We start from the raw sequence: 22,067 nt of genomic DNA, 5'->3' as shown, positions 1-22,067 counted from the left end.
GGGCAACATATAACAGTACTTTTGACACTCCTGATAAGTTCATGTTTTAATCCGCTGCATCCTGCAAAAAAGGGTGCAATCATTAAATGTAGGAGTCGTTCAAGTGTTTTTCCAAGGCAAAATTTTTGATACCAACTTAGCCGCCATAAGGTCTCAACTTAAATAAAACGTCGTAAATAAAGTTATTAAAAATAACAAAAGTGAAAAACAGCTAGAAAAAAATATTTCGGTTAGAACTTTCATAATAAATTTGTTTTTGTTTTAAGGACGAATACATTTCTTGAATTATTTCTAAGTCAAATGGAGTTACTCGACTTTATCCAATTTGAACAGATTTTATCCAGTTTTTTTCCAACACCTCTCCAATTTGCTACTTTTCAGCCAGTGGAGATAAGAAAGTACCTAGCAGATATTTTTGAACTTGACTTGTTTCCGGCGGTATAAAAGCAAATGAACCATCGGAAACACTTTTTTTTGTAAAAATCTTCGAAGTTTTTGCAAAATCTCGGTGGATTTTTTTATATTCTTTTTCCCTTTGCCTTTTTCCAAGCGTCCTTTCCGCATTGAAATTTCCATTCCCCTCTCAAGAAACACGGCATACTGTTCATCCCCGGTTTGGAACTTTGAATTTTTTGTATGTTTGAAAACGCTCTAAATTTTATAAGTTAATTATCTTTATCTTCAGTACACCATGTTCCCTCTAATTTCATTTTTCTGTTTTCAAAATTTGACAAGTTTACCATTTGCTATAACTTGCCCAGAAACATCCGCCGCCTTTAGCGAAAGATTTCAATTCACTGCCTTTTCACCATAAAATAAAGCTCAAGTTGGGCAAAAAGATTTTTGCTGCCAACAGTTAAGCCACGCTGCCAAACTCGCCGGCGAGTTTTTTTATTACATACCATAAAAATCAGTTCCTCCTTTACTAAAAAATTTCAACGAGATCCGAAGCTCATTTGACCGAATTAAATATATCAATGAATTTGATTCATATAATTAACCAGGACCGATAATTAAGACCCCTAAAAATTTGAATTTCAAAGAATTTTGTAACGTGGCCCTTGTTGTTAAGCTAAGCTTAACAAGATTCTAAGTAGGGAGTCTTCTGCTCAATGGGTGCAAAATTTTTTTTTTTACAAAATCTTAGTTTTAGGGTCCTCCAAAAAAGGACCCTAAAAAGGGTCCCTGCGCGACCCTTTTTTCTACGTGAGGACCCCCGTCTTAGGATCCAGAACACGATGCATTACTACTAGGGTCAAATTTCTGTTGAACGAAATAATACGCGACATTTTTTGAGCCAACAAATTTTTATTTAGATTTTCATCAGACGTGCATCTATTAACTAGCAGACCGTTTGAAATGACTGGAACTAAATTTAGTTTAAAAAACTGGAATCAGGAAGCTTAGAAAAAATCAGTTCCAAGCGCGATAAAAAACTTTAAAAAGTTTGGCTATTTTGATGCATAAATTATTTACACGATCGTTATATTTCAATGTTTTGTCTAACATAGTACATAATTGTTTCAAATTATTTGGACGGAAAGCATGTTTTCTTCTAATTTAAAATGATGTTTACTATTGCAAATTATCCCATTTTCCATCAATATATATTTTCTGGTGTTAATAGCCATTTCGTTAGCTCTGCACCAGTCATGGTCATCTTCTTTCAACAGCTCGCTTTGAAATTTAGTTTTTTTGAATGTTAGTGGGCCGCTATCTATCATAGTTTTAGTTCGCAAAAGGTGTCACTTCAATTTTGTATAAGGATCCGGTGGATCAATTATTCAAAGCTGAGCCTTACTGCACACTGGACTTTGTATTTTAGTGAAAAAATATGGGACCATTTCGAACATAGTGCTTTTGTTTTTCAGGTAGTTTTTAAAAAAGTTACCATATTTCCTGCCGAAGCCTAAAACTCAAGGTGGTTCAATAGAATTTCGGGTAGGGGACTGAAAACTCCTTTTTCCGCAAAATTTTTTCAACAGCTAGGGTACTTTTATTAGTAGATCTAATCACACTAGACCATCCAAACCTATTTGGCCGAATATGTGCAACCATATATGCCAATGACAATGGTTATTTTAGCGTGTTCCGCTACTATCTTACTACATCATTTTTTTGCTGAGCAACCTTGGTACTTTTTAAGAGAGCATTTGGCGCCGAAATCATACAATTTGAGGAAAAAGACTTTAAAATGTCGATATTAATCTTATTGTACCAAAAAGGGCCACACTAGTGTTTTGGAAGATCTCGAAAAATCAATTCGGATAACCTGAAACGGAAAATTGGTTACAAAATGCTTCATGAAACGCGTAGATATATATCAGTAAAAAAATCCGAATTGCAGTCCAATTGGCTTGAATTGCACGACTTTTCTCATTTCTTGTGTTGCGATACGTGTTCTATTGCCATATGTCAATAATTGTTCCGACTTTCGATACAAAAATAAAGGAATATTTGTGCTCGGAGTGGGTTTTTTTCTTTCAGACAAATTTCGACTTTTTAAAAGCCATTTTGACGAAATTTTTTCAACTGTAATCTTTTTTGGTAAAAATATGGGGGTTTAAACCCTGGCATTTCGGCCAATTTGGGACAATTAACGCGCGATATATTTCGCGCTATTAACGAGTAAGTGTAGAGTTAATCCGTCTTAGAAATTGTTGCAAATTGGTTGAAGGACGCTTATTTGCCATAATTCATCTGTTACTAGAAGCAAAATTTATCATTTTGTACTTTATAGGGCGTGTGGGGGATGATTTTCACAAAAAAACTCAAATTTTTTCTTTTTTTTTCATATTTAGTTTTTCAGGTTATTACTGCTTCATAGACCTTAAAAGGCAGTCGGAACATTTAGGGCTTTACCCTGATACGAGCAGTCTTGTTGTTCCGACTTTCGTAACAAAAGTAACGGAATCTTTGTGCTCGGGGTGGGTTTTTTTCTTCAGACAAATTTCAACTTTCTAACTAGCCATTATTGACGGATTTTTATAAAATAATTCAAAAGATATTGTTGTCCTGAGCTCAAACCTGAAAAGATAATTTACCTGAGTTTTTTTTTCGTGAAGTTATGGGGGTTTATAGACCGCCATTTTGGCCAATTTGGGACAATTAAAGCGCGATATATTTTACGCTATTCACGCGTAAGCGTAGATTTAATCCGTCTTGGAAATTGTTCGAAATTGGTTGAAGGAAGCTTAATTGCCATAATTAATTTGTTACTTGGATTAAAATTTATCATTTTGTACTTTATCTAGCGTGTGGGGGGATGATTTTCAAAAAAAACTCAAATTAAAAAAAATTCATTCAATTTAATTTTTTCATGCTATTACTGCTCCAGAGACCTAAAAATGCAGTCGGAACATTCAGGGCTTCGCCGTGATACGAGCAGTCTTGTTCTTTTTGTGTTCAAAAACTGCATCAGGGCGTTGAATCGAAGTCTCAACAATCATCGCTTCGTACTGATATAAGCACATGTATCTGAGCACGCACAACAGCTTTTAGGCCTGCGGGATTTAAAATTAAAGTGATCAAAAGACCATTTCCAGCGCTTTTTAATAAGATATCACATTAATGCAAGGTTTTCAAAATCCGTTCTGCTTTCTACCCGTTACAGACAACCCGTTTTGCACTACTATATCCGTTCACCGCAGACCTTCAACAGCAGATGAACAAAGTTGAGCAGACTGGAAATGTTCAAAAGAGCTTCGGAAACCTAATGAAAGTCATGCTGTCCTGTTAACGAGAACGGGGCAAATTATTTGGATGATGACCTTGATGATGATTTAATGGATTTCGGTAAAAAGTAAAAAAAAAGTCCGGTAAAAAGTAAACAAGACTGCTCGTATCAGGGCGAAGCCCTGAATGTTCCGACTGCCTTTAAAGGTTTATGGAGCAGCAGTAATAGCATAAAAAAAATTAAATGAAATAAAATAAAATGAATTTTTTTTTTTTAATTTGATTTTTTTATGAAAATCATCCCCCCACACGCCATATAAAGATCAAAATGAGAGATTTTGTTCTTTTTAACAAATCAATTATGGCAAATAAGCTTCGTTCAAACAATTTGGAACGATTCATAAGACGGATTAAATCTCCGCTTACGCGTTAATAGCGCGAATTATATCGCGCGTTAATTGTCCCAAATTGGTCAAAATGGCCAAAATGGCAATATTTAAACCCTCATAACTCTACGAAAAATGATCACAAGTGAAATTCCTTTTCAAATTTAGGCTCAGGACAACAATACCTTTTGAATGATATAAAAAAATTCCGTCAAAAATGGCTAGTTAAAAAGTCGAAATTTGTCTGAAGGAAAAAAAACCACCCAGAGCACAAATATTCCGTTACTTTCGTATCGAAAGTCGGAACAAAAAGGTGATATTTAAGATTGCAAGTTTTTCTTTTGGGTAAAAATAAGAAAAACCCACAACATGCTAAACGCGCTTCAATTAGAGTATAAAAAAATGAAAATAAGGGGGAGTTTTCAATAGTAAGTGACTCAAATTCATCTGTTCTTCTGTATATTTCGACCTCGATAACCAAACTTAGACCAGTTTTTCTTGACAGTGAGAATTTTTTGAGTGTGCATTTTACTACTAAAGATTTCTTAAAGGCGAACTTCAATTATCTCCAGCTAAATAAATTTAAATTAAACCTGAAAGGCCCCGGGATCGAGGTCTGTTTAAAAGACGTGTCAATCAACCGGAATTAAAAATCACGCAGAATACAATTCCGCGACTGACCGCTCGTAAGCTGGACAGAGTTTAAGATTGCGGACATAGTCTACAAATATAAAGTTTTGGTTGCAAAACTCTGGAAAATTCTCAATTCCGTCAAAAAATGATAGCAATACAGTCTGATATAACGTCACATCAGTCCAGAAATTAATCTGACAAACCCTCGTGAAAGACTCAAAATTAGTCAATAAAGCGGAGTACTGTGTTCGGAACCACAGATCTGTTTCTGATTATAATCAAAAAGCTTTATAATAAAAACTCTTCTTGCTTTTTTAATAAAACATATGACTGACGGTTCGCAAAAATCAATTGTCTAAATTATGTACATATTGGAAAATTAAGCGAAGAAAAAGCGTGCCCATTGCAAAATGAGGATTAGTCGCACTTAAGTTTGTTTGGTTACTCATTTTTTGAGTCGCGCAGGTAGCGGATAAACCATGGTCGCTATAAGCTGGTTATGTTTTGACCGATTCGATCAAAGAAAGAATATGTTCGACTGTTTTCGACGCAAGCATGCTAAGTTTCGACCGACTCGGCACAAACTGGCTATTTTTGACCGACTCGACCGAAGAAAAAACTGTGTTTGACTGTATTCGGCACTAGTGTGCTATGTTTTGACTCACAAGATCCAAAATGGCTATAGTTGACTGACTCGCATATACGAGGCTCAATTGTGTATTTTGTGAATTTTTCGCAACAAGTTGAAAAGAAATTTGTGGCGGAGTTTAAAGCATAGCTAGTTTTAGACATCTTTTTGCTGTTTTGGATTCCACAATCAAATAGCTAACACACTGTCTGCTCAAAACAGTCAACATTTGTGGGTTCTGAAACAATTTATGGAACCTACAAACGATTTTGCAGAATCCGCTCTCAATTTGCGAAATCCGGAACAACTAGCTATTTGAGCTCGTTGCATATAATTCATGAAAAAACTGATGTGCCGACAAATTTACATTTCTAAACAGTTTTGAAAACTGTGCGCCTATCTGGTACACAATTTGGGCTCCTAATTTCGAATGATGGAAAAACTTTGTGGCTCGCCGGTCTGTACTTAAGTCGCGGATCTCGACCTGAGAAGTTTGAGTTTGATCTTCGTAGTAAAGCAATGACCCAAAATACTTTAGCAATGACCTAAATTAGTTCAAATTTTGAAAGAGCATATAATTTATCTCAATTTATCGTCCAACAAAGATTTGCAGAGATTACTCATGTTAATTTAATTCGTCAATTGCTTCGAAACATACCAAATGTCCCTTTCAACCGTTTCATTTGATGAAAAGAAAGAAAACTACGGGAGATTTTTTGACCCAGAAAGCTATCTGAAGTTTTACTTTTGCCAGCCAACAACGGACTCTAATCAGGTACGACAGTTGCAAAAAATTTCACATAGTCTTTTTGATAATAAATTGCAGTAGGTGCGCAGAAAAGGTATTTTATATTACAATTAGAGCCACATATAAATGCCGTAAAGTCCCGTAGAGAGGAGGCCGAGTAAGAGCAGAGACTTTTTGGGACAGGATTTCACCACATTTTAATCAAGACTTCCATATTGATATGCTTCTGGGGCTCTTTTCCAGTCCTCCCCTTTCAAAATACCGAGTTTTACGTTTGTTTTACATGTTATTACGGCTAAATGTGTGATGTTACGCTGTAAAGTATGAAGAACAAATTTGTTCAGAATTGTCGATTTGTTCACCACGCCAAATTTCATTGCATTATGGCAACGTTAAATAGACTTTTCAAAATTGAATTTCAAAGGAGGGGGGAAACTGGAAAAGAGCCGCTTCTGGTTATTGAAAAATACAGATGCGAAGTCATTATCAACTGCCTCCCGAACAAAATTCGGTATGCTCATTTTTTTGCTAAACTTTTGGGCGGTTTCCCTATATATCAAATTGGCTCATTTGGTAAAACTAACGCACGTTAAAATATTTTTGAATAACGCGCTAGCCGCGTTTTGCTCCGGCTCAGAAATTGTTCAAATTTGTTTTTAAACAAGCTATTTAGAAGTAAAACGAAACGTTACAAAAACTAAATTATGCCACTTCATCTAGCGTATAGGTGAAATATTTTCCGAAAAATATTAATCTACAAAATGAAAACAATTCTTTTGCCATTTTTTTGGAGTTTCATCAAGTCATCGAGTTTTAAGATTTCTTAATTTAGCCAAAATGAATTCATCTAAGGGCAGAATTCAAACTTTCCATTAGCATGTTGAAAATCCGGCGAAAAACCCGATTCAAAAATTTAGGACCCAATAGTTGATCCTAATCATGTAGTCGTAGATGCGGAATGCATCAGAACGTACTGTACGTTGAGCTTCGCTGGGAAAATTTTCATAGCAAACAAAATATCGAACAGTTAGGTCATTTTTATTAACTGAACTGAAATTCAGCGCAATCAGCGTTAAATTCGAGATTATAAATGTATTGTCATGAACTTAAGCTGCTCTATGGTTCTACTTAAGGATTTATGTCAAGATTTCTATTTTAGGAGCATGCTTTTTGCTAGTCAACCAAAAAAACCAATCAATATTTAAAATTAATTTTAAAATGAGAGTGGGCTAAGAAAATGTTGTCTATGTTTTTGGACTAAGTTAATCGCGCTGTTATGTTTTTTCGATTCCAAGCGCCTATCTACCTTATACCATTCTACACTATAATTAAAGCAATTGAAACTTACCCCTTCCTCTTGAAGAATCCGAAACAACATATTTCCGAACAAATCAAAGAACCATTAATTAAGATCAAAGAATAATTGACGCACGTGAACAAATATCGAAGCAACGAAAAATTTGCTTGTTCAAAATGGAGAGTAGTTCAAAGCATGAACGAGCAGAAATTTTAATCCAATTTTGCTATAGAAATGCGTTGCGTCTATTTCTTAAACAAGCAAAAGTCATATCATATCAATTTCACCTAGCTGAGCGGATAATGCATTTTTTTTTAAACCGAAAGAAATTACTGAAGGTTTGACTAATCAATCACAAAAGGAGGGGTAGACCCTCCAGTACCAGGCCAAGGTGGTACTGGGTAGCGGGGTGAGGGAGAAGATAAAATTATTTTGATATTGGCCTCTATTATCTCTCAAAATATCAGCCATCTACGGCCAATCAAAAATTGTATGTTTTTAGAGGTTCAAGTAAATTTTTGAAAAATTCATAAAATTTGATGAAATAAACACAACTAGGAATGACTTAATTGCGCGAGAGAATACAAATATGTAAAAATAGAATCTTTGTTGAAATTATTGCATTTTTTTTTACTTTCTCATTCACTACTCTGTACCTCTTGCGACAGGGAATGTTGTTTCCCCCCTTGCTTTCATTATATTGAAGTTATGATTGGCAGCATCCAGTTTGATTTGTTCCAGAAAGGTGTGAATGGATGGGTGGTTTACTGAGAGTAGCAATGCCAAAATGCCAGCCTTCTACAGCATTTGTTGTCCTTATTATTCCACAAGCTGCTTATTTGAATGATTCCAAAGATTTACTGAAAAAAGAGGGTGACGAGAAATCCTTCCGATGGTTCCGCCTTTAATGTAGGTGCGTTGGAAGTATGAGGCTACCTCGTCAACTTTTTCAATAATGTTGTCGTCGAGATCAAATCTGTCGGACACTTTTTCGAACTTCTCCATAACCAAGTCGAAAGCAGCATTGACGACTTTAACTGGTACAAAACCTAGAGCTGGAGTCAAGCGCAATGACAAATGGAGTTCTTGATCAGTTTCATACAGTCGTTTTAGTCGTTTTGTTTTCCGCTTGAACGCTTGACATAAATGAAAATATCAACCTATAAGCAACGCTACGTTATGATGACTAGCGAAAGCATTTAGTGCTGCACGTTCGAAATCGAGGAGAATGCGGTGAGGCTTGGTGTTTTCGGTAATGGTTGATAATCCCTTCAGTAGCTTTTTGTATGTGAGCGCTCTTTTGTTTGGCAACAGTGCATAAATGCAGTGGGAGTAAAATCCAGCAAGTTCATTTTGGATGGTGTAAATTTGAAAAAATTGAATTGCGCAAACTTTGAACGTTCCGTCACATAGCCAAACATCTCGATGTAATATCAAACTCTGGATATTGTCGCAATCTCTAAAACTCAACACACTTTCTGGATCTTCAAAGCCGCTATCGAAGACGCAAAAATCCTCGTGTTGCTTTGGTACCTCAAAATGTCTGTCGACAATGAAAGGCACTTTGGGTCTCTCATTTATTTTTTGTCGATTGAGGGCCCAATTAATTGCCAACCGGCAAGGATGAACTAATTGAACGGCTTTTTCTTCGGACACAGACTGCAGGCCGTTTGCTATAATGATGCTTTTGACTGGTACTTGCAGATTTTTTGTGTCATGTTTCATTTCGAGAAGCCTTGCATCTAAACGACCAAGAAATACTTCCTGAGTTTGGTCATTTCTCTTGGAAATAGGAATGTTATCTCGGGTTACTGCCGTCGTTTTGCATTTATGTGACCTCCCCACCTTGAATACTTCCAGTGAATGTTTCCTTTCTTTGTTTCCTGTTTTTTGGTAAACTCGTGGCCACCGATTACAAGCGTTCTCTGATTCTGTTGGGATAGACCCCAAAAAATTTGATTCATTTTGGTAAATATTATTCGAAGGAAAATTGATAAAATTACGCAGTTTTTGTTTCATGTTTGTACGTGATATTAAAAAAAATTGGGGATTAAAACCTGTTAATTAAGACAATTTTCAGAAATTGAGACTTAATTGCGATTTGGTCTTTAGAGCAATTTCCTTAAGTGAAAGACTCAAATTGAGTTCAAAAATTGAAACTCAATTGAAATATTACGTGCTGCTATCTTTCCGATTCTAATTAGGACTTTCAAAAATTACATATTTTATGCCCCAACTCGGCGCAGGTTAAACTGGTATATATGGCAGATTAGTATAGGGTAGTTTAGTATACGGTAGATTAGTATAGGTTAGATTGGTATAGGGTAGATTAGTATGCAGCGTATAATGGCATAGGGTAGAATGGTATAGGATAGTTTGGAATAGGGTAAATTGTTCATACAATGCTGAAAGCGCACGCGTAATTTTGCTATGTGTGGCGTTTCATTTTTATATTCACACTCAAAATTTCTCCAAAAGTAACCGAAGCAAGACAATTCATCATAATTTTACCTTTTGACTAGATATTAGAGCTTTTTTTAATGAATTTTGACAACGCAAACTTATTATATAATATATTAAAGAAACAGTAAACAAAAGTCACAAATTTTAAGACCAGTTGAAGGGCAATTAGAATTTTCAGGATTTTGCCTTGATGCAAGCAGTTTTTTTTATTTTGACTTTCAAAATAAATATGGCATTTATTTGCAAGGGACGGGTTGTTGTTTGGATTAATTTGAGACATTGAAAGAATAGTTTTCTACAAACAAATACTATACGGCAGTGAAAAAATCCACTTCTTGATTTCAAATAAAATAAACTTGTCAGTTTCAATCTTTTTTGTTAAAGTTGTGGAGTTTAAAAATTTACCATTTTGACAAAAATTCGTACAGTTTTTATGTGAGCTTTAAAATTTTTGTATGATGAAATTTTTAAGATACTGAAAGCGTTACGCAATGTATTAATGCGTATAAATATACCCCGCAATCAAAAACCTTCCAAATTGATATGGGGAAGCTATTTGGTCACCCTTATTTCCTATTTAAGTCAAATGTCAACATCTACTCTTTTATTCAGGCTGTTGGGGCATGAATTTCATAGTTAACCAAAAAACTTTCTTCCAAAGTCTATTCGAGACTAATGGAAGTTCAGTTAGAGCTTTCATAGTTTTGCCACGAAATACGAGCTCATTTATTTTAATATATGAGATTTCAGAATCAAATTGGTAAGATGGCTGCTGATTTTTTTAAATTATAAAATAGATAAAAAAACTGCAAAAGATGTGTGGTTGCTCTTTTCAGTAAACTACAGCGAAACTTTACATGTTTACATTTACAATTATTGCCTCAAACTGCTGTTCAAATTTAGAAAAATGTCCTATTTTGATATTTAAATCTGAATCAGAACCTAATGGATTGGGTAACGAATAGCACGTCAACAATTTGGAAAAGATTTTTTTCCAGACTTGAGCAACCGCGTACGAGCGCGAATTCATCCCTGCTCAAAAAATGGGGTTCAAATAAACACTTTTTACAACTTTTAATTGTAATTTATCAATTTATTTCAGTTTTTCTTTCAATTTCTTTCAGTGCGTGGGTCTTCTTCCAGCAATTTGTTCACTCAGCGCCCCTTCGTGCAGATTTTGACTAGTATTCTTCCGTGTTCTAATACTTGTGAGTGATATTTTCAGTCAAAGCCCTGCTTTTGCTTCTAGTTATGTTGCCCTGCTTCTGTTGTCGGAGTTTTTCAATTTAAGAAGTGATGTTGCCCTGATTATATTGTCAGAGTTGTCTATCTCTACAACTTGTGTTGCCCTACTTTTATTCTCGCAGTTCTCTGTTGACCAGATCAGTTGCCTTTCTCAGGTTGTGATTTCTCTGTCACAACTCCTTAGCAATTGTCAGTTTATTTGTTTGAGAAAACAATCAATCATAACTCCTGAATTTTCACTCGTAGTTGGTCATCTGGGTCCTTAAATTTTTAAGTTTAAGGGGCGACAAACGGTTCATTAATAAGGAGTGAACTAAAAAGATTTGAGTGATATATTCAGCAGTGTATATCCTGATCAAGTTAACATGTTACGTCACGCGCACAATGTTGCTCAAACCAATGAGAAAAGGTCATGTTTCACCACCTAAATTAATAAAAAATGCGAAGTGATTTTTTAGATTGAACCGAATAAGATTGATCAATTTCAGTTCAATTAGGAAAACCCACCAATAACTGAAGAAACTTTTCTTGAGTAAGATTGATTTAATTCATTATGCAGAAACTCTTTTCAATTTTGTATTTGCCTATGTTATGAAAGTTGTTTTAAAAGACGAAATAAAAGTGTGGGAAAGCAAGAAAAGGAGTCCTGCTTTTTTTTCAGGATGTGTTTCCCTCCTGGAGTCTAAGTGATCGGGAGTTGAACAATGAAATTGTTCGGGCAATTCGCTTCAAAGTCAGAACCATGAAGTTTTGCATTGAAAATGCACTGCGGCCCAAGAAGAAACCCGTGAAAGTACTGGATCTATCCACTGGCCCATTTTGCGGTGAGTTTTTAAGTTATACCAAAATGTACTTTTTTCTCAATATTCTTTTCATGAGAATGCGTTCGCATTTTTGTATCAAGAGAACGCCGCATGCCATGGCATTAGTGGGCCTCTTTCCCCCTCTTGTAGTATACCATCAATTTAAAGCTAGATACCGCTTATTCTCTCGTTGATAGAAGGCGTGTACTTTTATTTGTACAAGTATCCAAAGCGAAAACTATCCCCATATAGTCCGTATCGTGACATACATGGATCCATGTCCTATATTCTGACTTCTTCTGGTTTGTACGAAGCAGCCGTAATAAAGAAACAAGGGATAACCGGTTACTGTGCAAGTAGCACAGAATGTTCCGACCAGTCTTATAAATTTACAACGAAATTATTTTTTTAAATTAATGTCGTTTTTCTGGCGCGGTCTGATGAAAGAATTTGAGCGAAAAAGTAGAGATTATGCCTTTTCGTTAGCCCTTGTAAAATATGCTAATTTGAAAACAATATTTCAAGAAAAAAATTGGAAAAAGGAAAAAATTATGACTGATATTTTTCAAACTTCTTCCCAAGTTTTTGAAGTTTTTGATTCCTAAAATGAAGCTAAAAACTCCAAAAACTAACGACATTTGAGTACAGCTAATTTTTCAAGGCTTTAAAAAGGCAAAAAAGAAGCTAATGTAAGCCTGCTCACTCGCTCGAAATTAGACGAAAAATCAAAAATTTCAAACCGGTTTTTCTCAACACTGGCAAAGTTTATTTGAGAATTTTTAATGTCGTTTGTATCATGACTGAAAGGGTTTTAATATCATATATCACTCAACGCAGTTCGATGATTGTTTTTGGCAGCTAATTTTGCATGGAAAAAAAACTAAAATACACCCGAATACGAAGCTCCTCCCCATTTTCAATAGTCGGAACAAAGATACAATTTCAAAAACATTGCCTCTGTAGACTTTTGAATTCAAAGATGGTTCCACGCATTCGCTCACTTCTTCGACGGTGACCGTAGTATAATTTAACTACAATAGTGGACAAAACAAAACGCAAACTGAGTTTTTACTGTCTAATATATTAGTTTCAAGGACAATTTGGAAAACGTTTACTTAGAGTTTCAACAATGTTTTGACATCGACCGTGCCAAAATGGTCTCCGCTACTCTCTGTATGAACCAGGGAGTCCAGCTTCTCACGCCTCATCAAGCCAGACTGCATTAAATTTGAGCACCAATCTGTTTGCTTTCGAACAGATTTTTGCACTAGCCCATCACATACGTCATCGGATCCGACTGTTTCTGCTTTGCAGGGGCGGATCTACGATTTTCTCAAGGGGGGCGGATTTTTAAAAAATTTTCGAAAATTTTGACGACCTTTTTTTTTTTAGGTCGATCAGATTGATTTTCCGAGGAGCTCTCCCAAAGCAATAAAAAGACCCTGTTTTGGCCAAATTTTCTGCGCCGCAGGCAATTTTTCGAAAAAACAGGTCAAAAAGCCGTTTTTGGGCACTTTTTGGAAAATTTTGAAGAAAAAAGCGGGTTTTTTTAGCGCGCGCTCCCCCTCAAAATTAGTATATATTGGCGCCGAAGGCGCCTTTAGAAAAATTTTAGGGTCGGTTGGCCAAAAATGGATTTCTTAAAAAGTATCAAAGGGGGGACCCTTTGGGTTGGCAGGGGTTCGAATCCCTGAGGAAGGGCGTCCGCCCCCCCCCCCCGCCCCCCCTAAATCCGCCCCTGCTGCTTTGCCAATATTCCCAAAACTCGACTCCATTTGTCATTCATCATCTTTACCGAGACAGACACCCGCCTATTACACGCATCCCACGCACAAGGCTTTAAATACATTGGCGAATTATTCGTATGGTCTGGTCTTTCTTTTTAACCTTTCCTTGAGTCCTCTAGAGAATCAAATTCTTTTTTCCATTGCTGCTTGCATGTCAAGGTCTAGCAAAAGTTCCTTAGAATGTTTTCATTTATAATTTCTTCAAAAAGCATACTGTTTCTTTCCTCTTAACTTTCAATCTTTTTCTCGAACTGAAATTTAGACCTGCCAAAACTAACGTTTCTAGATTCTGAACTTAGAAGTTTCCTTCAAACTCAACTCTCATCACACAATTCTTACTATTATCCGAGGTACCAAAAAGTCCCTTTTGTGGAAAAATTTTTCTAGGAAACTATACGCTACAAATTCAAAATATCTCACAAAACTCAGGTTGGGTTGCTCTTTATACATAGAATGATATGTTGTTTTGCTTAATGCAGAAGGTCAGTTTATGTTTCTGTAATAGGTAGTCATACTAGGAGCATAAACTCATTAATTTTGATTAGATTTTCATCCAAAGTTATTATTCGAGCTATTGGAGTCTTCGTTTACCTCACTTTTTCTGTCTGAATTCCTGACCAATGTTCTTTCTTGTGCCATCTGAGATTAAAATCTGAGGAACTCCTGTCTGTGTCTGCTATAAACTTTTCCAAATTTCCGGACGTATTACAGAGTATTCTTCAGCTCAAACATCTTAAAAAGCCTTTCTAGTGTTTTCCTCTAAAATTGACATCACCCTCTCCTCATTCCCAAAAGAGAAAATCAATTTGCTAACCGATCCTTTGAAGATCTCATTTAAACTAACAAACACTTCCCAATATTTAATCATATCACTCATCACTCGTGGCTCACGATCTTATGACGAAATCCTGACCCGGAGAAAAAATGATTTTTCTGATTTTTCCCAGCGTTGTCTTCACTGTTTCTTCTGCTGTCTATAATTTTTGCGCTGTTTTGATTATGTCAACTCTTTTGATTTTTAAAACAAGTTCTGTTTTCCCTGCAAAAAGCAAGCTATTTTCCGTTTCCGTTGATTTTCCTCTTAGTATCAAAAATCAAAAAAACTCTTTTCATTTCGGCTGAATCTTTCTCGACTCTGCTAAACTTTGCTATAATGGAAAAAGTTTCAAAATGTTTTGGAAGCCGTTTCAAATTAACTGAATTTATTAGTGCTTCACTAATTCATACTACTCGAATCAGATAGCATATCACTATTTTTTTTAAAAGTTGTAAGGTCAGAGATTGTTTTTCTGGGTCTTTGCAATCTGGGTCTTTCAGAATTCCCAAACCTCTTCTGTAAGCATCCCAAGCTTTGCTAACATTACCCCGGTAAGATCGTTTTACAAAATTGATTTGTTATCTAGAGCCTGAACAAGTTTGTACCAGTTGTGCAAGTAATTTTCGTCAATTTTTTTCTTTTTTAATTGCAGCTTGGGTTTGATCACTGCTTTCATTCGCCCTTACATATGGCATAAAAATTTTTTGATCTTCCGTCTCATCTAAGTTAAAATTAAATTGTCACGTTAAAATGGTCATGTTCGAGATCTTCTGTTTTTGTCTTGCAAATGGTGATAATGTTACGAAGAGTTTGTGTTTGAAAATTACGTTGATAAATGCTTCAAAACCCAATAGTTTGACATTTTAAAAAAATAGGTTTCTGGCACGACCTTCCAGCACATGCATTTTTAGTATAAAGCAAAAATGTTCAATGCGCTGAGAAGCTTGTCGGATCAGTTTTCACGATAATTTTTTAAAGTTTAACAGTACTGAAAATTTACAATGACTGGATATGATAAACAATTTGGTGCTACCTTCAAATAAAGTAGCATTTAGTTCTTGTTAATTGTTAGTTGATTTTATTGTTTTGTTCTAGATGCGCCACGTCGGTGATACAAGACACAAAATAGAGGATTTGATGTGGTATATGTGCAGTATTTCATTCAGAGTGCTTTAGGTAATGTTATGTTTGCTTCTGGATTTGACCAAGTTACTGAAATTGTCTGCTCTGACTTCTTGGAAGAAAATCGGAAATACATCATACGAATCATCGAGGTGCCAAACTCCTGTGACTTGTCGGAGGCCTTCACTTGGACCAAATTCACTAAGTGGGCGTACGGAAACGCCGATCTTGTCAATTTATTTCGAAAGAAATGTCGTGAAATTAAATTTGTGGACATGAGCAAAGCTTCGGCGACTGGAATGAGCGAAATTGAATCTTCCGCTCCATATGATCTGATTAATTCTGAATGGGCCTTCTGTGAGGGTTCGCGCGACTTGGAAAACTACAAGGTTCTGATTCAGAAATGCAACAAAATGCTACAAAAAGGAGGATCTTTGGTGCTTTTAGATTTACTGGAGCAGACGTTTTGGGTTCCAGACGCCTCGCGACTCGACAATCGGATGCCAACAGTTTGTGTTTCGCAAGATTGGTTGAAGAAAACTTTGATTCAAAACGGATTTGCGGTTGAACATATAATACTTCATTTTTATGAACAAAAGCACTCTCCTATGTTCAACGCTAAGGGTAATATTCTTGTTTGGGCAAGTAAAACCCACGAAGTATAATGCGTTTCCCCTTCCTCGTATAAGTTGGACTGATATAATTAAAAATTAATTGTATAAAATTATTTTAAAACTTACTTTGGATTAAATTAATTAAAGACTCCGGCAAGTTTTTCCCGAAATAAGGATGTTTTTTTTTAGTTTCGCTTTTGAAATCCAAGTTTAAATTTAGGTTAGAGGTGCATTTAGGGGTTGGACTATTTCACCACCCAAAATTTTCCTTCTATACAATTCTTTCGACGGCACTTTTAGCACCAATATGCACTAATTTTGAGAAAGAGCATGAGCCAAAAAAGTGCAATTTTTGATGCAAAACTTTCAAAACCTTCCAAGAAGTGCCTATAACGGCAGTTTGATTTGTTTTTTTTTCCAAAAGAAAATTTGACTGCGGCGCAGATTTTTTTGTCTCAACAAAAAGATATGGTGTTTTCGAAGATCTTTGAAATTCAAAAAAGTCGACCTAAACAGTTCATCAAAATTTTCCAAAAAATTTTTGAAAACCAAACCCCCCTCAAAAAGAAAAAGATTTGCCTATGATTTATATATAAATGTACATTTCATTTAGTTTTTAAAGTCATTCGCGGACCACCACTTTATCCTTGAAGCCAGGAGGATTTTCTCGAGGGGGAGGGCGGATTTTCAAAAAAAATGTCGAACATGTTGTCGACCTTTTTCTAGGTCGACCAAATTGATTTTGCAGGTTCTCCCAAAGCACTACAAAGGAAAGGCCCTGTTTCAAAAAAATTCAAAAAAAACAAGCCCAAAAATGCGTTTTTAAACACTTTTTTGAAAATGTTAACCAAAAAATCCCGTTTTTTCGGCGCGCTCCCCCCTCAAAGTTTGTATATATTGAGGCTAAAGGAGCCTTTAGAAAATTTTAATGATGGTCCGTCACCTAAAATGGGTATCCCAAAATAGAACAAAGAGAAGACCCTTTGGGTCGGCAGGGGGTCGAATCCCTGAGAGAAAGGGCGTCCATCCTCCCCTAAATCCGCCCCTGCTCGAATCAGAAACTTTCACTTGAAAACTGAGTAGAACAATCAAGAAACTTGAATCAGAACAACGAAATAAGAAAAAAAAATAAGAAAATCGCTCCATAATTAAAAAGTCATTAAACGCTAGTGACTGTTTCGAAATTATAAATTGCTAATAATTATTGAAGAATGAAGAAGAGCAACTTGTGAAATTGAATTGTTGTGTTTTTTGTTAGAACCATTTCCAAATTTTTAACTAAACTTATTTGAAGAAAATTAATTGATGAAGCTTAGCTCAGTCTGGAGCCAAGCTTCCCCGATTAAGTCAATTATCTCACGATTTGTCAACAAAACTATCACCTTCAAAATCACAACTGTCTAAATTAGCGGCAAAACAAAGATTTACGCGCACACTAACACTCGTGTTGATTTGAAGCGCAGCAGAGCAAGCGTTTGCTAATTGCTAATGCCGCGTTTGAAGCTAGCTAACCACACTTTATAGTTGTTCTGTGTCAGCAAAAAAACCTGAAAGCTAAAAACTGGTCTGCTAAAATCCCTAGCACCGCGGAGGTTGAATAGGGCTCAGATATTGTCCCAAAACGACATGAAGCAATGTCTTGTTTTAGCTTTATTAGACCGCCAAACACTTTTTCATAAAAAATGTCTGATTTTTACGTTACTAGACCATTTAATATTTTTTTCTTGACTTAACGTGTTTTGAAAATATTATTAAAAAAATATAAAGTTCGTCAATTTTTATTTAAAAAAGTTATTTCATAAACCATAAAGAGCACTCAAACGTTCAAAGCATTGCCCTGATGCAGTCATCCTATTTTTAACTTGTTTTTTTTTTTCGTGAACCACTTGGAGTTTGTCTCGCTTTCATGTTATAAAACTTCACTGAGTCCTCTCCGGTGCTATTTTACTACAGCCAAGTCTAGCTGACTTCATAATAAAATTTTCTAGATGCTCTTCAAACTTTCAACAAAGATCTCAAAATTGCATTCTGGATCTACTAAACAATCTGCCCCCCTTCAAAAAAGGTAAGGGATTGTTGAGAAGATTAAATTATCCAAATTTTCGACCAATCAGAATGCAGCAAAATTAGAGTTCTCCATACAAAGATCTAGTGCTAATTTACTTTATTTAATAACATAGGTGGACATTCTTTAGCAGATACTATAGGGGGACTCTTTTAGTGGATACCAAAGGGGTGGAGATTGTTAAGTAGATCCGGCATTTCTGCTACGTTAAAATAATCATGGAAACATTATCCACAAAACTACGTGATTGGTACGAGATTGGTTCACTGAAGCATTTAGCCGGGCTGAAGTAATCAACCCATGATTCGACCGAAACGGTCAAACAATGTCCGATTTTTGTCACGAATTATGACAGTTCGATTATTTCTCATTAAAACAAACAAATTTGTACAGAGTCGAACATTGTCCGTTAAATTTCAACTAAGTCGATTAAAGTTAAACAATGTCCGGAAAAGTCAAACAAAATCGAACAATGTCCGGTAAAGTTGAACACAGGCCGAAACGGACATTTTTGAAAAAGCCAAAATTGGACATAATCGAACGAGAAACAATCGAACTGTCATAATTTGTGACGATAAACGGAAATTGTTTGACCGTTTCGGTTGAATGATGAGTCGAGAACCTCAGCCCGGATAATTCCAAAATCAGTTCTGAAAATATTTCATCCATTGTTGAAAAAGGCCTACTTTGAAAAGTCTGCACACTATGACAGTATGAGGAAACAAAAGCCCAATTTATCTAAGGAAATATACAGCAGATGGAAAACTTATTAGCATCTAAAGACCAGAGCACTTGACTTTAGCAACAGAAGGTGAATTAATGTTGAAAATTATAGTCGAAATTAAAAGTTAAGTGCAACCAATCTCGGCGTCTAAAACAACTTCAACGAACTGTGTGCGAAATTTTTTACTTAAAGCATGTCTATTTACTGCCCATAAAAACACTTGATCTGAATCTCAAGGAATATTATAACCGTCTGTCTTGCAATTTTGTTGCTACCTAGCTCCCAAAATCGGAAGTCAAAATTCTTAATTATTATTACTTCCTGAACTCCAAAATCCTAAATATTATTATTTCCTTTCAAGACAAAATTTACTGAAAATGGCAACAAACTCCCACTAAAAAGTTGCGCTAGATGATGCCATTATAATAAGAAAACCATTTGAATTCCCAATAATAAATTTTGAACTGAGTTTCGATAACATATCTATAAATATCGCATTATGCTGACATACCAGAAATAACAACACCCTGTGCATATACAAAAAATGCTTTGTTAGCAATTAACAAGCGTGAAGAATTCGTTTCAAAACTGCTTCAATTGATTAGCCAGCAAACCAGAGTGATAGTATTGTTTTTGCCAAAAATAACAGAAATTCCCTCAAAATCTGAGCTAATTCAGGCGGAAAAAACAGACTGCAAAAACAATCTAATTTGAATCCACCTTTTCTGTCAAGGCTATTATTTACGGAAGCCCTTTGTTAATTGACCTGTTAGTCTTAAATGTTAACTTGATCCGTTTTGAACTCAGAAAACAAATTGAGTATTCACCGTGTAAATTTGTCCCACTCCAGGAAATAGTATAACGACCCGCCTAAATTTCAGACGCCATTTTAATTACCAACTGATCACCATACCAATTTTTTGGAGAACTTCAAAACGGCAGTTCCAAAATTCTAAGGGATGCCAAATAAACAAACCGAATTCATTTCACATAAAGACCCTTGGTAAAGACCCTTGCTCGGTCATTCGAGAAGCACTCAAGGAGTTTGCAACTGGAGCAGTTATAGCTAGCACATCTATCATCAGATACTTTTTAAACTCTGAATTTTCAATGAAGACTCCAAAAGAATGCAAAAACATAATTTTCAATATGAAAGAGTCATGGCTGAAATTACATCCAGCAAAACTCGGAGTTAGTTGGAAAAACCACCCCAAAAATCAAGGGGCTGGGGTGCCCATACCCAAGGTGAATCTCGATGTTTTCCTACGGTTTTCTCGAGGAGTGGGGGTTCAAAATTTTGCCGACCTTTTTTTTAGGTCGACCAAATGGTTTTCCGAGCCCTTCTAGAACACTATGAAGACCCTATTTTGACAAAATTTTCTGCCCGGCCAGCAAACGTTTGAGAAAACATGTCAAAAACTGGGCACTTTTTAAAAAATTTCAACCAAAAAATCGGCGAGTGCTCACTCTCAACGTTAGAACCAATTGACGCCAAAAGCACCTTAAGAAAAATTTTAAGAATGGTCGGCCATAAATGGTTGTCATAAAATTGTACATCAGGGGGGAGAGAAAAAAAAATAAAGCCCCCCCCCCTAAATCCGCCCCTGTCCCTATCGACTCTCAGGGGATCAACCCCTTGGTCACCCAACAGGTGTCCATTTCGGCAACACCCATTTTTGGTTGAAAATACCTAGATTTTTTATTAAGTCGCCTTCAGCGCCAATATGCACTTAAGTTTAGGGAAGAGCGAATTACTAGTAAGGAATGGTCCTCACCTGAAAAATTGCCCACAGGACATCAATTTCTACAAAAAAACTGCTTTAAAAAAATGTAATTTTTTTATCCCTCTGTAAAACAATGATGCCAAAGCCACCTTTTGAGTTCAATGAGTGCTGCTTTCTCTAGCCAATTTAATGTTCGGCGGTCTTTTTCTTGCATTTAGACGCTCCATGTACCAATCTGCAAATTATCGTAGTCTTCCTTCTTATTAACGTTTTTGCGAAATGTCCCTTACTGTTCTCATGGGCTGGTTTTCCGGCCTCGGCTTTTGTTTCCTTTGTATCTTCTGTTGTTTATTTGGCCGATCATCCAACAAGCCGAAACAAGATCCGAACTTGATTGGACAGAAAAAAGACAGTGGCAACACGTGTCTAGGTGAGTAACGAGGCTCCTATGAGTGCACTATCAAATATTCAATTACGTTTTTATAAGTCGAATGGATACTTCTGGATTAACAATTCATTTTTCTATTTCATCATTTTTTTCGGTTTCTCAGTCATCTATTCGGTTCTTTCTTTTTTTGAAAAAAAAATAAGAAAAAATATTATGTAGGAAAATTTGTTTGCTTAAAGTGACCCTGTTAGACAGCATTGGCGCTGTCGATAATTTTAATCCAGTTATCTAGTCAACGCTGGCTCTGGCTTCAGTGAGTCTGAAATTTTTATAAAAACAAACCTAACAGTTTCAACGAAAAAGTTGGAAACCTGGGTTTTATATCCTCTGAGCAAAATTCTTGCATATTCTAAATGTCTAACGAGAACCTAAAAATTTTGGTTCCATTTTGGTTCCATATGAAAATCTTAAGCCAGAACTTTCTTCTGAGATTTTTAAAAAAGGAAAAAGTTATCTTTTGAAAATTCCTACAAAAATTTTGTAAGAATTTTGGTTCTACTAAGACCTGGAAAGACATTGCTGATTTTTTTCAAGATTAATAACTTTTTCTGAATAGTATATATGCTGCATAGATATTATTCAAAAAAATTAGAAATCTTGAACAAATACAGCAATATCCTTTCAGATCTAACTGAACCGAAAATCTTACAACATTTTTGTACGAACTTTCAATTGAGAACTTTTTTCTTTGATCAGAATCTCATAGGAAAGCAAATTTTTGTTTAAGGTTTTCATACGAAATGTAACGTAAGCTTCGTATCAGAAGGAACTTGGATCATAGGTCTTACTTTTTGCTAATTTATTATTTAATACTTTTCTCAAGATTCTAGTGTATACTAATCACAACCTCAAATTAGAAACTGCTGAAAATCGTGACAAACATAGGAC

General features: G+C 35.6%; 5 protein-coding genes across 10 annotated transcripts in view; 3 read left to right on the top strand and 2 right to left on the bottom strand.

Annotated features, from left to right (window-relative positions):
• The window catches only part of LOC134846998 (sec1 family domain-containing protein 1-like), a 541,294-nt gene that overhangs the window by 333,771 nt on the left and 185,456 nt on the right, over positions 1-22,067 (top strand). The gene's annotated exons all lie outside the window — the stretch shown is intronic.
• Positions 1-22,067, bottom strand: part of LOC134847000 (IST1 homolog) — a 541,764-nt gene that overhangs the window by 429,198 nt on the left and 90,499 nt on the right. The window lies entirely within an intron of this gene.
• LOC134847002 (NAD-dependent protein lipoamidase sirtuin-4, mitochondrial-like) overlaps positions 1-22,067 on the bottom strand; it is a 500,142-nt gene that overhangs the window by 387,576 nt on the left and 90,499 nt on the right. The window lies entirely within an intron of this gene.
• On the top strand, positions 5,941-16,291 carry LOC134846888 (uncharacterized). Its single transcript, XM_063864301.1, has 3 exons — positions 5,941-6,097; positions 11,737-11,899; positions 15,659-16,291. Exons 1-3 carry the CDS (start codon positions 5,984-5,986, stop codon positions 16,267-16,269), a joined length of 888 nt encoding a protein of 295 aa, XP_063720371.1. The 5' UTR covers positions 5,941-5,983; the 3' UTR covers positions 16,270-16,291.
• LOC134846151 (uncharacterized) overlaps positions 19,614-22,067 on the top strand; it is a 29,106-nt gene continuing 26,652 nt past the window's right edge. The window contains exons 1-2 of one of the 6 annotated variants that reach the window (XM_063863383.1): positions 19,614-19,775; positions 20,950-21,161. In XM_063863383.1, the coding sequence (XP_063719453.1) occupies positions 21,011-21,161 (151 nt within the window). In that variant the 5' untranslated portion in view covers positions 19,614-19,775; positions 20,950-21,010. Of the gene's footprint in view, positions 20,011-20,192; positions 20,253-20,912; positions 21,162-22,067 lie in introns of those variants that run through there. The other 5 variants (XM_063863384.1, XM_063863382.1, XM_063863381.1 and 2 more) reach the window with 5 other exon arrangements.

The sequence above is a fragment of the Symsagittifera roscoffensis genome, chromosome 5 (genome assembly GCF_963678635.1).
Source record: "Symsagittifera roscoffensis chromosome 5, txSymRosc1.1, whole genome shotgun sequence".
Taxonomy (NCBI): Eukaryota; Metazoa; Xenacoelomorpha; order Acoela; family Convolutidae; genus Symsagittifera; species Symsagittifera roscoffensis.
The sequence above is the reverse complement of the archived record's forward strand: the minus strand, read 5'-3'. Positions and strand labels throughout refer to the sequence as shown.